Source organism: Oncorhynchus nerka, linkage group LG5 (genome assembly GCF_034236695.1).
Source record: "Oncorhynchus nerka isolate Pitt River linkage group LG5, Oner_Uvic_2.0, whole genome shotgun sequence".
Taxonomy (NCBI): Eukaryota; Metazoa; Chordata; class Actinopteri; order Salmoniformes; family Salmonidae; genus Oncorhynchus; species Oncorhynchus nerka.
Genome location: NC_088400.1, coordinates 21711657 through 21728425, shown reverse-complemented (window position 1 = coordinate 21728425; position 16769 = coordinate 21711657). Strand labels below are relative to the sequence as shown.

Below are 16769 nucleotides of genomic sequence, written 5' to 3'. Positions count from 1 at the left end.
ATCAGCCCGCGTCCCCTTTTTCTTCCACACCAGAAACCCGCCACAATCTCCCAGTTGAAGAAGAAGGCATGGTCGCATGTGACTTTGTGCACACACTGCCAGGGTTGTTGTGACCCCAATAAACATGACAATCTGTGTGGAAACGGTGTATCAAGGCTCGCTGAACCTCCATCACCTCGTCTGATGCCGCCCACTCATAAAAGCCGCTGTTCATAAACACATTAAATATTCCATAATCCAATGATGCAATAACAGCATTATATGCTGCCTTGATGAAGGCAATAGGCTACAATATGCTGATACGCAACTAAACATTCCGAAACTCCATTTTGTCTCATTTGGCTGTCAGTGAGACAGAAGAAGAATCAGGGGACGCTTATAAATATAGGATAGGGAAGGAAGTGAGTCCTTAAACACACAATTTGTGCAGATGCACATCATTTCGTTAAGCATAATTTGGCATGAGGGAGCAAATAAAGTAAATAAAGCGACATATGACCATATTACTTTTCAAACTCACAAAAATAAGAACACAGCCATAGGTGCAGGATGGATGACATTATGAGCTCCCATATTAAAGTCATATGCAACCTTATCGAGTCTCTTCTACCTCGCAAGTTGCATCCTAACAACCAAACGAATCAATTGCCTGGCGATGTGAGTGAAATTTGGCTGTCTAAAAATACATCTAGATATTGACAATGTAGGCCAAGTTATAGAGCTTTCAAAGCAGCCAATGTCATGGCTATTAGCCCCCTGATAAGACCAACGTAGGGGACCTCAACATAACGTGTTCAGGGTCGCCTATGGCAAGTCCCAAAACAAATGATATTCACATCGTTACTTCCACGTTTCCATGCATTAACTTGTAACACCTACCAATTGAATTAACATCAAATAGCCTACATGCATCCCTTTGATCCCTAAATGAAGGAAAACACACCATGTAAACAATGATCATTTTACCTTTGAGTCTTCCTTTAGCTGTCATCGTCAAACTGCCAGAAATGTTTCATTGGAAAGAGACGCTGATCTCTCTCTCTCTCTCTCTCTCTCGGGGATTCTGACTCTGACTGAACAGTACATGTACCCACCACCAGGCGCGGCTCATGCAGCATCACCATATCCCTCAGTGCGCGCCGAGAGACATCCCCATAATACAAAATAAGGGGTTATTTCCATACAGTGCACAGGTCACATCATCCTCTCGGGATTCAGAGCCTAAAACATATTTTAGTTTCTGTCAATCATCAATAACTCGACAATGTTGCATTTTCATCAGTGACTCACCATCCAATAGCCTAAAGTGTTGTTGTTGTTTTATTGGGGGAAAATAACATGGGGACGCACACACATGCAATCACATATCGACATTAGTGCAGCCAATGCAAAGCCAATGTCCAAAAACAATAAAGCATAGGCCTAAGCATCATTATATAATTGTGCGTACTTTTAACCGGCCGATCGTCGGAGTTCATGTTCCCACCGCTGTCGGACATCCTCAGGGGCTTCGGTCAAGGGCCAACCAAATGTTTCTGTTCCTCGGGCAGACGTGGAGAATTTTCGCGGTGCGGGGTGCGTTTTGCTGCAGTAGCATCCCTCGGTGTCTCCGTAATCTTTCAAACAGGGGTGCCGGGGAGGTCTGCGGCGGTTCTCTGAGGGAATAAAGAGCGGATACCTGTCTTCTGGGGCATGCCGGGGCAACCGTGTGTGGCTGGATGAAGGTGTGGAGAGGTGTGAAGAGGCCTGGAGGGGACTAGGCGGTCTCTTCGCAGGACTCCCTCAGTACTCTCCGTGGTGTGGCGACACCCCGGAATGGCGAAAGGAGGAACTCCCACGCACACATTCATACAGGGACTGCCTCATACCGCCATCCGGTGGGGGTTCTAATGCGGGTCTTTCCCCTTTCCGCATATCAACCAGCCCCCTGATATGCTGTTATTACTGGTGTGCGTGTGTGTTCATAACAATAATAATGGTTTATTTATTTTATTATACGTGATCTGGCCCTATGGGGGATCTGCCTCAAAGCTTAGATAAGAGCATTCATTATTGTGGAAGCATTACCCATCTATCTGTAAAGTGGATCAGGTTCAGGGAACGCAACATATAGGCCTAACAATACATATTGTCCTCTGCAGTGGCCTTTTGTGTGAGAATACACACTAGTACAGGTCATTGCAAACAGACCTTTGTATATAACAACATTTTGTTTATTTTTTATAAGAAAAAGTTATGTTCCATCATAAATAGCAGTAGCTTCTCAGTAGCCTAGGCTACACACAATGCACTACACTTGTCCTCTATACAAAGAGGTCTGAACGTTTATGGCACAGGGGGTAGTGCCTGCCTGGTAGTGCACACCCTCTTTATTAAAACTTCAAACCTGCTTTATGGTAGTGGGGTGTAGAGACATCAACTGAAGCACAATAAATGACCTTGTACACCTGCTTGGATTCAGCCATTAGCCGTGGTATATTGGCCACATACCACAAACCCCCCAGGTGCCTTATTCTAAACTGGTTACCAAGGTAATTTGAACAGTACAGATCATTTTTATCAGATCATATACAACGGCTATGACAAAACATGTGTTTGTACTGCTCTAAATACGTTGGTAACCTGTTTATAATAACCTGTTTATAATAAGGCACCTCAGGGGTTTGTGGTATATGATCAATATACCACGGCCAAGGGCTGCATCCAGACACTCTGCGTTGTCGAGATTAAGAACATCCCTTAGCCTTGGTATATTGGCCATATACAGTACCACACCCCCTCGTGCCTTATTGCTTAAATATATCACGGCTTTCAGCCAATCAGCATTCAGGGCTCAAACCACCCAGTTTATAACGGCATATAATGCATATGAGTATAGAGCATGAACATGAATAAGAGGACCATTATATGTTATTACTTTATTCTTTAGCCATATTATCTTATTTCCATTATTAGTATTATTAGGCTGCTTTCCACATAGGTCAAGATATATAATGTTCATGTGAAAAACGAATTAACGATATGTCAAAACAGACACAAAACAGGGCATTAGTAAAGAGCTAAATGCTTAATATTTGACCTCCTATTTATACTCTTGTAAAATTGTATTTAGGGTGAAGGAGAGTTCTCACTGCTCAATTTCTTCTGTAGTGGCACTACATTCTCGCGATAAGAACCTCGAATAGTCCTTATATCCCTCCGCGTTTATTATTTAACTGTCCCGTATAAATGTCGTGTAATAACCCATATACATAATAATAAATCATATTTTGTAAACGATTTCCTGATGGTGGTGTGTCCAACCCCTTTCTATTGCAACTAATTTGCTGCTAGATGTTTTAAACGATTTGCTAGGCTCTCTCATGAGCTCGCAACGGTGCAAAATATATGCTTGAAAGCCATTTTGGCTCGAATCATTCATGCGAACTATTCATATCTTGTCGCTTGTCGAGAGCCGAAATGACGTCAATTGCACCGCTATGTTGTCGGCGCGCAATCTATGTTGCTGAAACATCAGTGATGGATGCGCATGTAGGCGGAAGGGTTCCTACAAACAGCGCAGAGTGAGTGGTTTGGTAGCGGCTGCAGCAGCAGGAGGAAGGACGGTGGTTCTACCCCTAGTGTCTTTCAGTTTAGCCAGAACATTATATCGGTGTGCCCATTTTGATAGTAATCGGTGATTTGAGTATTAGACCAAGGTATTATTTGAGATATATTTCGAATAATTTCCTTCCGGACAGAGACCGGAACCGCCATTTTAATCGAGTATAACACGTTTTCGGTGACGGCAGCGCTAGCACAATACAATGGCTCTTAAAAGAATTCACAAGGTAAGAAGGAAGTCAACGACAAGGCCCAATGTTTCGCAGTTACAATAAATAAGTGATATTTGCATTTTGTCTGGTATATGTGTCATCTGAATTATGTCGGTATTAAATGTTGTGCCTTTAAAAGCTTGTTACCCACGGAGGTACGGCTAATGCTGGGCTGACGGCGTTAACCAATGCGCCTCTTTCGGTGTTCAATCCACATTTTGGGCCCTCCACCTTTTACTGCCAGTTTGCCAATTCACGTTCGCTATCTAACGTTAACTTGGCTAGTAATTTTGTTATATTTATTCAGAGGGGATCAGTGTATTTACATATTTAGAATCCAAAATAACTGGTTTACATAATAGTCGTTAGCCAGCTAACGGCTTCTTGCAGTTTGCTAGCTAGCACTGCTAATGCAGTCGGCTACGTTAGTTAGCTTGCTAGTTAGTAACTAGCCAGCTAAATATTTTTAATATTTGTCCCACAAATTCAGTAATCACTTACCTAGCTACCTAATTATGTGATGACTTGCTAGGTTATGTCTGGGAATATCGTGCCCTAACTAGCTAAAAAACGTTTTCTAGCCTTCCACTCCGCTGTAATTTGACATATTAGTGTCAAACTGGGCCCCGAGTAGCGGTAGCTAACTGACCAGATGAGGTGTATTAAACAATATATATAAAATAATCCTCATGTCAACTAACTACATAATGGAACTAGCTAACTAACCAGTAAGTTGTATGTTAGCTAGATATATCACCAGATGGGCCTTTTTTAATTTATTTTTTTTACATGTTAATATCTTCACTCATAATAGTGATCAACCAGAATGCGTGGCAGTTGGCTAACATTTGGGCATCGTTAACCAGCTAAAGATACGGATTCATTACTTTTGGTAGTCATGTTGACAAAAGATGGCTAGCCAAGTAGATACCAGGCAATCCCAGTAGTAGCTTCCATGACGTTGACTTAACTATTATCATCATGGTTATGATCTTTGGTTGTCATGTGTGTTTGCTTGGGGAATATGTATATTGTTACCTACATTTTTTAGTTAGTTCATTTCGATGACTAAAACTCAGTAGAATGAAGCTGTGTGATCAGGCAGTTAAATCTAACAATGTTTGACTGTTTGTAGGTGAATTCTTGTTACTCATTTTCTATATGTTCTAAACTCTGGTGTCACATTACTCGTGAATACATGATCTGTCTGTGTTAGGCAGGTAGCCTAGTGGTTAAGAGCATTGGGCCAGTAACCAAAAGGTCAATGGTTTGAATCTCTGAGCTGACTAGGTTGAAGAATCTGTTGATAAAGGCATTTAACCTTAATTGCTTCTGTAAGTTTCTCAGGAGCCTGTGCTAAGTGATATAAATGTAATTGTAACGGTATTGGATTGTTCATGATGAACATTTGGCTGCCCCTTTGCAGACAAATGCATTCAACTAGTATTGCTAACCGCTTGTATTCTCATCTCTCAGGAGTTGAATGACTTGGCACGGGACCCACCAGCCCAGTGTTCTGCAGGACCAGTAGGAGATGACAGTAAGTAGCTCGTCATCAGGCAACACAACAATACATGTCAGTTATCGCTTTTGTTCTGACATCCTGTTCAATATTTTAGGCTTCCTGCTCTCCACATGATTTGTGTTAAAAAAGTAGTCTAGATGCAGCTAATCCATAATTATTCTGAAATGTGGTGAGTCTTGTGCAGTCTGGTTTATCAGTAAAATCTCTCAACCAACCACAACCACAGAGTATCTGGACTGCTTATCTCAAAATGATTACTTTAATGCCACATGTTTGTTCTAGAATCTACAGGCTCAGTGAAATGCCTTCCCTTTAAATCAGTTTCACTTTTGGTATTGGGTCAGATACCAGGAAGTCTGTGCTGGCTTACCAATGGTTCTATGGTTACATTAAGGTAGGTGAGGTAAGATGTCAATCATAGCCAGGAGCAGCATGTCACTAACTGCCTTACCATACCTGGACACCATTGATACTAGATTATGTTAATTGATTGGACGGATTGCACATTTTTCCTTGTCTTACAAATTACAAAAAAATAAGCAATTTTTACAATGAGATTTATTTAGCTTATTGTGTGGAATGAACACCCAGTTTGTGAGAGCATCACTGAACATACTTCTCAAGTCACTCTTTTAGTCAAATCATTGTCTTAGATGCATAGTAATGACTGTCAGACTGCTTGTTGATTATAAGAAGATATAAAGTTCAAAGCCATTAACAAACTGATTGGTTCACTCAGACAAGTGTCAAATGCCATCTGATATCTGTCAAATATGCTGCTAAATGATATGTCTTATCAGGGAACACAGTGATGAAACAAATTGGCTTATTGTACCAGTGTTGTCTCGAGAAAACGTTATTCCACTTTTTTGTCTGCCTGCTTGAGAATCACTAGCTCTCAAGAACTCTCCGGCAACCATCTGATCTGGTATATACTGCCCTGTGCCCTCTGATGTGCTCAGCTCGAAAATTGGACGAATTTTTAGCTTTGTCACCCATGTCCACAACTTCTTTTGGGCTTATATAACATCCCAGATAGGCTACAGTAGAGCAACCTGGGTCTTTCCAAGATAATTGTTGTCTAATGGTTCTAAACTCGGATGTTCTCTTATTCCTTATAGATTTTCTCACATTTCTGCATTTAAGCTCAGTGTGGTAACAGTATCTTTGTTTAAAATGTTGTAATGTTCTAGTTAGTTCTTTTCGTTGAGAGCTTTGCATTCATTCTTATCTTTAGATGGCATTCGGCCACTCCCCTGAGTTTTTAGGATGGATTACGTCAGCAATATAACATTTGCTTGAATTCAAATATCCATTTGCTTAACTACTGCACTGACATCATTCATGATATTACGTCAATCCATTTTTTATACTGCTGGAATTGTATTATAAATCTTCTAGAATAAGTATCCAGCCCCATCCTGGGCTTTGCCTCAGCCTGACTTCATAGCATTCCTACTACCTCTCGCTACTCTGGCTGACTACATAGCATTCCTACTACCTCTCGCTACTCTGGCTGACTACATCTGGTGGTTTCACTTCTGTTTTTCAGTGTTTCACTGGCAAGCCACAATAATGGGACCTGTAAGTACTGACTACAATCACACTACCATAAATATTAGCTTATATAATGTTGTATAGGACAGTGTTTCTCGACATGATTAAATTATACTAAAGACCTGTTCAACTCTGCTAAGATTGACTTGATACTAATAGTGCTGAATATTCTGCTCTCTCTAACAGAACGACAGTCCTTATCAGGGTGGGGTATTCTTCCTGACCATTCACTTTCCCACAGACTACCCCTTCAAACCGCCAAAGGTGAGACAGAAATGTGTGTACACACACTGAAGTGACAGATGACATCCACTGATCATAGTTTCTCATACACACCAGCACACACAATCATTTGTTTCTGCATCCTTTCTCTGGTGACTGTAACTGCGTCATTTCATGATGCTCCTTTTCTGTACCTGTCATCCATTTAGTTCTTTCTTCCTCCTCTTAACTCAACCATGTCCATTCTGTTTGTTTCTCTGGGTGTGCAGGTTGCGTTTACCACAAGAATCTACCACCCAAATATCAACAGCAACGGCAGCATCTGTCTCGACATCCTGCGATCACAGTGGTCTCCCGCCCTAACCATCTCCAAAGGTACACGGGGAAAAAAAGAAAAAACACTTTGTTTTTATGTTACTAAGACTGTAAAATATGAATATGTCCTCTTTGCTGTTTGTTTTGGAACCTGTGTCTGGTGGGGCATCTGAGTGACTGACTGAACTTCCTGTTTCTGTTTTGTCACAGTAACTGCCTAACTCATTTAAGTTCAGCTCTCCTTACCTCTGTCCTAAGCCGAACCATTAACATCGAACCTTCCCTTAGTTCTCCTGTCAATCTGCTCTCTGCTGTGCGACCCAAACCCGGACGACCCCTTAGTACCGGAGATCGCCCGCATCTACAAGACGGACAGGGAAAAGTGAGTAACTAACTAAATATCTTGCTTCAGATGAAGGTGTACTATAGGATGTCATACAAGCTCTCGAGTCAGTGGTTAAACAGGATGATCTTGTTAGATCCTTTAGATAATCCTCTGGGTGTATATGTCTGTATGCTGCAACTCTTGAATATGTTTGCTTATATATATACACTGAACAAAAATATAAACGCAACAATTGCAAAGATTTTTACTGAGTTAGTTCATTTAAGAAAATCAGTTAATCAAAATATATTAATTAGGCTCTACTATATGGATTTCACATGACTGGGTATACAGTTAGCATCTGGTCACAGATACCTTAAAAAAAAGGAAGGGGCGTGGAACAGAACCAGTCGGTATCTGGTGTGCCCACCATTTGCCTCATGCAGTGCGACACTTCTCCTTTGCATAGATTTATTTGTGGTGTGCGAAGTTGCTGGATATTGGCGAGAACTGGGACACGTTGTTATACATGGCGATCCAGAGCATCCCAAACATGCTCAATGGGTGACATGTCTGAGTAGGCAAGCTATGGAAAAACTGGGAAATGTTCCGCTTCCAGGAATTGTGTACAGATCCTTGGTCATGGGGTTGTGCATGATCATGCTGAAACATCAAGTGATGGCGGCGAATGAATGGCACACCAAAGAGCCTCAGGATCTTGTCACGGTATCTCCGTGCATTCAAATTGCCATCGATAAAATGCAATTGTGTTCGTTGTCCGTAGTTTGCCTGCAGTCAGCATGCCAGTTGCAAACTCCCTCAATTTGAGACATCTGTGGCATTGTGTGACACAACTGCACATTTTAGTGGCCTTTTGTTGTCCCCAGCACAAGGTGCACCCGTGTAATGATCATGCTGTTTAATCAGCTTCTTGATATGCCATACCTGTCAGGTGGATGGATTAACTTGGCAAAGAAGAAATGCTCACTAACAAGGACATAAAGACATTTGTGCACAACATTTTAGAGAACTAAATATTTTGTTCTTGTGAAACATTTCTGGGATCTTTTATTTCAGCTCATGAAACATGGGACCAACACTTTACATGTTGCGTTTATATTTTTGTTCCTTGTGTTAATCTGAACACTTACTCTATTCATGAACCAGAAACTCACACTCTTTCTCTTTGCTTCCAGGTACAACAGAATAGCTCGGGAATGGACACAAAAGTATGCAATGTAGTGTTGGAGTAGAATCATGGCGAAACCACCTGTACAACTAAGGTTAGGGGAGCTTTGAAAGTAAAGAGAAGTTAAAGCGGATCTTGTTGGTTTCCATTGGAGTGCTTTCTTTGAGCCACGCCTCCCCTTAACCAGAGCACCTCCCTCTTTCCTTTCCCCCCTCCCTTTACGACCAATTCTCCACCCCACTTAACCTGGCAGCCATGGTGTACATATTCTCAAACTGCAATCATGCCCCTTGCGCTCCCCTCCTTATTCCTGGTCATATCTCTGATGCAGGCTGGGCTACTCTTCCCCTGATGTTTCCATAGGGCCCTGCCTGCGCCTTCACTCCAAATGTTCTTGACTCTAAAAGCATTCCTTATCATCTGTATGACTAGGAGGCTGTTTTTTTTTTTTTTGGTGGGGAGGGGTGTCTAAAATTGAAGGATTTTTACACTCTTATACCTTATTTTGTCTCCTGATATCCCAGCTATATAGACATGATTTCAGGAAAGCTTATCACATGTTGAGTTGAGGGCACTCATGTATTTTGTATAAAATCTACAAAGGAATTATTTAAAAATCATAGCAGGCTATAAAATGGAAAACTGTATGGCCTTCTGGTCTTCTCTCAAATTATATGAAAGGACTTTAATTGATCCACTGTCCCCCACCATTGCCATAAACCAAGATTGTTTCCGTGCCCCCCCAAACCCCCTTTCCCCACCTTCACCTTCAGACCACCTTCATTACATTCACAAACTGGAGGTTTTGGACCAGGTATTTAAAGAAAGTTTTCTTAGTTTATCCTGTGTTTTATTATTTCCCTATAACTCTTAGGTTGTATTTTTGCTATTGTTGAAATTGGAGGCGAACAACATCTTCAGGCTGTGGGGCTGGCTTGGGCTCTGGGTGTGAGGACACAAATGCTCCTCACCCAAACAAACTCTGTATATTGAATTACCTGAGAGGCTCTTTGAGCTTTGTGTGTTGATTAAACTGTGTAATAAAAACCACGACTCAAGCGTCCACTTGAGTTTCAAACATCACTGGCTGGAGAGATGGATGGAAGACATGTTGTTCAGCTACTGGTTTTGCCTTTGTTTTCCCCAGTCAAGTTAAAGGGGGGGGGGGGCAGATTTAAGGCTTCCTCTAAAATGTAAATAACCTAAAACCTTGGCTCTGGGAAATTGCACTTCAATGCCATAAAATGTTACTTTACCACTGGCCTTACAAATATCTGCCTGTCAATTCATCCAATCACATCTTAAATAATAGATTCTATAATAGTTGAAAAGGTGATTAAGTTTGATCATTTTTATGATTACCCAGTTTTTCAGATCAAATTCTACTTATGTAGTAGCTTACTGTTTTTATTCCAAAACATCTCATTTATGTCCGATTTGACAACCTACAGTTAGTTACTTTGTAACCAATTTTGATGATTGGATTGATTGGTCATCGCACCAGTGACGTCGCTCAGTCTGGACTGGTCCAGTCTGTCAGAAAAGACTGTTCAGATGTATTCTGACTGACCTTGGTGCGCGAGATCAGAACATCTCACCGGCCAACGGACAGGATGCAAACCCCCCGGGTTTACCGTTACCTCAACTTCCATCATTGCAAATGTCAATCCCAGTAGTATTTGAAAGTCATCGATCCCAGATATCTAAAGGTAAAGCTAATTATTTTATAATTCTCCAGGTTAATGTCTGAGTAAGTGAACGTTAGGAATACCCATGTGAACAATTGGTCAATTCAAAACACTCGCCACACTTATCCATACCTTCACACTGTAAGCACAACTGAAGTTATGTAGCCTAGATATAAGGACATTGTAATTGTTTACTACCTTCACAAGCCCACTGCACCCAATTACACCTGAAAGCAACCTGTTGAGAGGAGCTATAAATACATTCGCCAGGACAGTGGACACTTACCAATCATTTAAACCAGGTTGTATCCTCAAGTAGGACAACCTTGCCACCAGTCTGCTCAGGCTTGTGTGGCCATTGTGTTCCACAGTATTTGTTCTGCAAATCCTTGACCAGCCCGATTGTTTTCATATCCTTAAGAGCGCGCCTTGTGATTGCGCTTGGCACGGCAGTGGGCGCGCTAAACCCCCTGGCATTTAATCCCGCGGCAGATAGTCGCTGATTCATATAGTCCAAGGTGTGGCCGGATTTTATTTAGCTACTTATCTTTGCCATGATCTCAAAGCGGTGCCCGATCTCAGATTTCATAGAGCAGGTTATGTGGGGCCACGGTCCAGGCAGTGGAGAGGGGCTGTTGTGGCTAGGATTTATATTCCATTCACCATGGTAATGTACCATAGGCAGGTCTATAGTAGCCTACTATCTTTACACATTTTATAAAAAAAGGCGTTGAGTCTAGACACATTTATTGTGTTGTAATACACAATAGCCTTCGTACGCATATCTTCGTGGATTAAAAACATCACAGAGAATAGGACATTTAGACAGGACCTGTCCTATAGGTCTAGAAGGGTTCCATAATAATAGTATTTCAGAAAGCGGAGCTTGACTAATTAGTGTTTATATACCTTTATTGTAAGGTTACAGATGAAGGGCTGGTCTTATGTCAAGTCTGACTTGTCTATTCCACTGTTCAAAGTAAAGCCTATAGGAATATATATATTTTTAATGTCCAACGGATACCTTTTCTACTGATTATGGCTGACTTGACGGTGATGTATTTTGTCCTGTATATTGTGAATAAACGTTGTCAAAGTGGTCAGACTTGAGTGTTGACTCATTCGTTTCCTGAAGACCTAGAAGGCCGACATTATGTGGTGCTGATTTTGTCTCGCTGCAAAGCAGCTTATGTGCTCCGATGTATGCCATTTTACCCCACTTATACAATGCAATATTTTCTCTAGCCGCTGGGAGCTGCTCTCGCTCCACTAGCAGGCGTGAGGATTACGCAGCCCCTCTCCATTTTACTGTTGCCCAGGCCACACTACGCGCACACACACTCAGCCTCACACCACAACTGGATGTGTGCCAAACAGGACTCTCACAAGAGGTGGAGTGGATTTTCCGGTGCGCCTCTAAATTGGCCAATCTCCCCTGATGGCGACTACCCTGTTCGTTACAGTCAGGTTTCCAACACCATGACACCATGCAAGGAACACACAACATACAATCACTCACCTGCCAGTCTGATGAATTTCATTCATAACAAAAAGTGATTCCTCAAACAGCCTTTTCCAATTTCTTAACAGTGATCTATTTCAATCAAGAGTTATTGTAGGCATAAGAAAACATTTCCTGTCATTAATTTGATTTAAAAAAGAATGACCACTTTGGCGTTATCTGTTATCTCTATGTTATCTGTCTATTTCTATGTTTTTGTAACATTTTATATGACGACACAGAAATGAAATGTACACAGGAATTCGCTGTTCGGACATAATTGTGGTCATGGGGTCATTTTCTGCGTCTCACGACCATGACTCCAGTTCGCTTTTTGTGTGACGCCCCCCAAATCTATGAAGAGTGTTTGCGTGTTCCGCTCAGCGAGTGGCGGGGACGAGGAGGTGGGAATGCGAGACGGTAAAGGCGAAGGACCTATGCAGCCACCGAACTGGACAAATGGTTTACGGCTCCGTTTTCTCGGTTGATCACTGTAGATAAAGATTGGATGTGTCTAATAGTTGACAATTTCTTATGATTTTTTTCTGTCTCCCTTTATTTATTCCAATATTCGTGGAAGGCACCACGGACAAACCACTGGACGGTGGGGCTCTGGTCAGCTCGCATCGCATTGGTAGGTGCACGAATTACGAAAGGCTGTGATAATATCATATCATATATTGAAGAGAGATAAGACCTATTCATACTTTTGCAATATTATCAATTGTAAGAATTACATCACCCAAACACACAAGTAGTCGTTTAGTGAGGAAACATAGCGTGTTTTATTTATCCACTGCGACCGTGTCGTGCACGCGCGTACCCTGGACTGTCACTGTGTCTAGACAAAAGGTATTTTCTTATCCTTTTCGAACTCGATGCCATTTAGAGGTAGAGATTGTATTTTCTCAAGCATGGCTCACATCACAACTACTGTAGTCAAATCGAAATGCGCGCTCCAAATTTGACTGGCGCATATGCGCAATAGGCTATTTGTTTGTGGTATTCCATTATTGCATAGATTTGTCCCCCTTGGAACTCAGGTGCAACAACACCCTGGTCTATCTTAACTTGAATGTAGAAAGCGTCACGTTATTCAAGGCATATCGTTTTATAAGCCTCAGATGTAGCCTATATTTTGGACACATTTTACAAGCTCTCTCAAACATAGGCTATTATTCCCTTAATTACACTTAAGCCTATGTCATCATTGTCTTTCATTCACTGAAAATAAAACCAACCATCCACCAATGCCTCTCTAATAACATCTACCTCTTTTCTCCATCTCTCTCCCCATTCTTTGTCTCCTCTGTCTCCTTCCCCCTCTCCTCCATCTCCCTCTGCTCAGCTCCACAGGGTATAACGGTATCAGAGAGGATCATGGGAATATAACAGCTGTCAGTGTGTTGTGATTGGCTAACTGACAGCTGGACTGCTGTCACTGTTCTTACCTTGGCATTAGCCCACCACCTCCCCACCTCCCACCCAGTATGGCAGATACCCTGGACATGTCTGGCCCTTCCTCTCCGGAACAGCAGAGAGCCAATAGGATCCTCAGTGAGCCTCTAAGACGAAGCCTGAAGCGCTCTCATCCCTGCTCCCTCTCAGAGTATCTCAACAACACCAACAGAATAGCCCACCACCATAGTAGCTCCAGTAGTACGGATATCAGGGGCTTCCTCCACCCCACCGCAGCGCAGCACAGGCCCAACCAGCCCAGGCAGCCCAAGCCTCACCGGGCCCCCTCCTCCAACATAGACCTCTGGGATTCCCCCAGTGGGCTTCACCTGGCTCATGCTGCAGAGCTGCTGATGAGGGCTGGGGCCTTGACACTGACCCCCACACCCAAGAACCAGGGCCCTCTGGGCGGGCTGGGGGCTGGGGGGAATGGGGAGGAGGTGGAAGGTGGGTCCAGGGTTGAAGGGGACAGCATGGGTTGTGTGACAGACTTCCTGCCACTGCTAGGCTGCTCCTGGTTCTCCTTGAACCCAGGCCTGTTTGCTCTGACAGCGGGAGGAGGGGGATTCCTGACTGGTGGTGGAGGGTCAATGGGAATGGCTGGCGTTGGGGAGGGTGTGGAGGGGTTGCGAGGCGAGAGCTCGTCCCCTGGCGGCGGGGGGGGAGCTGGGAGAAGGAAGAGGAAGCGATGTGGAGAGTGTGTGCCATGTCGACGGATGGGGAACTGTGAAGAGTGCAGCGCCTGCCGCAACCGTAAGACCGGACACCAGATCTGCAAGTACAGGAAGTGTGAGCAGCTGAAGAAGAAAGCAGCCACTGGGTTAGAGGTGAGAGGAAGTGGAGAAACACACACCTAAATACACACTATTGGAATGGCCATTCTGACTTTATTTGAGGTTTGACAACTGCTGTCCAAAATAATATACACTGAGTGCTAATTTCCATGACGTAGACTGACCAGGTGAATCCAGGGGACGAACCCTTATTGATTTCACCTGTAAAATCCACTTGAATCAATGTATATCAAGGACAGGAGACAGGTTAAAGAAGGATTTTTAAGCCATGAGACAATTGAGACATGGTTGTGTGTGTGTGAATGTCAAGACAAAATATTTAAGTGCCTTTGAACGGAGTATGGCAGTAAGTTCCAGGCTCAACCATGCTGAGTTTCTCAGGCTCAACAGTTTCCTGTGTGTATCAAGAATGGTCCACCATCCAAAGGACATCCAGCCAACTTGACACAACTGTGGGAAGCATTGGAGTCAACATGGTCCAGCATCGCCGTGGAACACTTTCGACACCTTGTAGAGTCCATGAATTGAGGCTGTTCTGAGGGCAAATGGGGGTGCAACTCAATATTAGGAAGGTGTTCTTAATGTTTGTACACTCAGTGTATACCTCTTTAATAGTACTATGTTCATTTGTTACTGTCAATGGTCTTGAGGTGTAATAGTCTGTATACATGTGTTTGTGTTTTGAGTGGACCACTGTCTTCTGACCTTTCTCCTCTACTTTCATAGAAGATGGTGTTTCCGTCAAGAGCAGCGTTTCCATGGCTACAATAGGATTCCACCTATCTTTCCCATGAACTGCCAGTCAAATTAAATTGACTCCGCCCATTTGGAATGTGATCATGGATACTCTGGGCGTACAAAGTCAATTCAGGTGGCCTTGTTGGATTGGCTTGGAGAGTACAGTATCTTCGACAATCAAAAACATGAAGATGAAAACTCAATAAAGAAAAGAGAAGTCATACCAATGGATTTACATATTGTTGGGCCCAAAATGAACCACCTCATTAACCACAGAGTATTGTTTATTCATTGAAAATGTAACTCCTTTTTATACTCCATTTTGGAACATTTTGTCATCGAAGTTTCTGACCTGGACGTTTCCATATAAGCCAAACCAAGAAGGACAGACTGGTCATAATATGATGCTTATGTTTGTTTTTCTATTCATGTCACAGCTAATACAATGATGAGTAGTAGATGTACTTATGTCCTGATTAGTGTCTAGTTCTTACACCTCTACGGTCTGCCTTCTGAATAAAGACAAGGAAACTGCCTGTCTATGTGTGTGTTGGGATGAGTGTCTCTGTGTGTATTTTAGGGGCTGACTGATTCCTCTCTATTTCCAGTGGGGCTTTATGTAGTGTGTCTTGGGGGAGGCATGCATGATGGCCTGACAGAGTGGAGAGCCTTATCACTACATTACACACACACACACACAACCAAAACTTACACGAACAAAATATATGAAAATGTGACTCCCCACACACTCAATGCATTCACACTCATTCCCATTCACACACTGATTCAAATGTTTAAATTCTATTCCTGATCATGCAGTATGCAGACACACTCATTCTCTCTCACGCAGTAATATTGTGATTGCAGAGAGTATGGCTCACACAGACAGGGGGTTTGGAGGTTGCCGTGACGATAGTTGATGAGATAGGACTTTCTTCCTCCACCACTCACTCAGGGGGACGGGTGGATGGCGTAACCATGGAAATGGCAGGGTGAGGTGTCACGCTATAATTGGGCAATTGCTTGCACTTCCTGTGTGCCTTCAGTCAGAGAGCCTGTGTGTGTGTGTGTGTGTGTGTGTGTGTCCGCTTGTTGGTGTGTCTTACAGAGGTACTGCCCACCCAGGCAAATAATCAGGTAGCACGCTATTACTATTCCCACTGAATAAAAAACATGTCCTATTGTGCATCGCTTTCTCGCGTACAAAGGGATTTTATATTCCCGGATCTCCACTTTCCCCTTGTGCCTTTCCAGTCATTTGGAGATGAATCCCCCTTCCTCCGGAAATCTGTGTCACCCTCTGGCCGTGAGGTCTGGAGCCTCCCCAAACGCCTGCAGAGTCTAGCTCTGATGCCCTGCAAGATGGCAGGAGGGAGAGGAGAGGGGGAGGGGAGGGGAGGGGAGGGGGAGGGGAGACAGTAGATGGAGATAGTAGGGGAAGAGTGAAGGGGCAAATACAAAAAGAGAAAGGGAAGTGGTCGGACCGATCCCTAGAGAAATGGAGAGGCAGAGAGATGGAGGGATAAAGATGGATGCATTGTTGAAAATACAGAATGACCCTGGCTCTAAGTCTGTCCTCTCAAACCACAGTTGGACCTAGCTATGTAAGTCCCTGCAGCCAGCTGTTGCATGGCTCAGTAAT

At 43.1% G+C, this 16769-nt stretch overlaps 3 protein-coding genes across 5 annotated transcripts in view; 2 read left to right on the top strand and 1 right to left on the bottom strand.

Annotated features, from left to right (window-relative positions):
• The window catches only part of LOC115124837 (protein phosphatase 3 catalytic subunit alpha-like), a 99736-nt gene extending 97903 nt beyond the window's left edge, over positions 1–1833 (bottom strand). Inside the window, exon 1 of one of the 2 annotated variants that reach the window (XM_065018457.1) lies at positions 1451–1833. In XM_065018457.1, the coding sequence (XP_064874529.1) occupies positions 1451–1499 (49 nt within the window). In that variant the 5' untranslated portion in view covers positions 1500–1833. Of the gene's footprint in view, positions 1–966; positions 1107–1450 lie in introns of those variants that run through there. The other variant, XM_065018458.1, reaches the window with a different exon arrangement.
• Positions 1834–3523: 1690 nt separating this feature from the next.
• LOC115124839 (ubiquitin-conjugating enzyme E2 D2) lies at positions 3524–10031 on the top strand. Of its 2 annotated transcripts, none has more exons than XM_065018456.1 (7): positions 3524–3830; positions 5292–5355; positions 6893–6924; positions 7084–7174; positions 7389–7494; positions 7723–7816; positions 8956–10031. In XM_065018456.1, exons 1-7 carry the CDS (start codon positions 3807–3809, stop codon positions 9010–9012), a joined length of 468 nt encoding a protein of 155 aa, XP_064874528.1. In that variant the 5' UTR covers positions 3524–3806; the 3' UTR covers positions 9013–10031. The 2 variants fall into 2 exon arrangements, with proteins under 2 accessions (XP_064874528.1, XP_029510183.1); XM_029654323.2 differs by having other exon boundaries at positions 3532–3830; positions 7084–7161.
• An 86-nt stretch (positions 10032–10117) lies between these two features.
• On the top strand, positions 10118–15667 carry LOC115124838 (CXXC-type zinc finger protein 5-like). Its single transcript, XM_029654322.2, has 3 exons — positions 10118–12771; positions 13486–14422; positions 15116–15667. Exons 2-3 carry the CDS (start codon positions 13628–13630, stop codon positions 15158–15160), a joined length of 840 nt encoding a protein of 279 aa, XP_029510182.1. The 5' UTR covers positions 10118–12771; positions 13486–13627; the 3' UTR covers positions 15161–15667.
• Positions 15668–16769: the final 1102 nt, after the last annotated feature.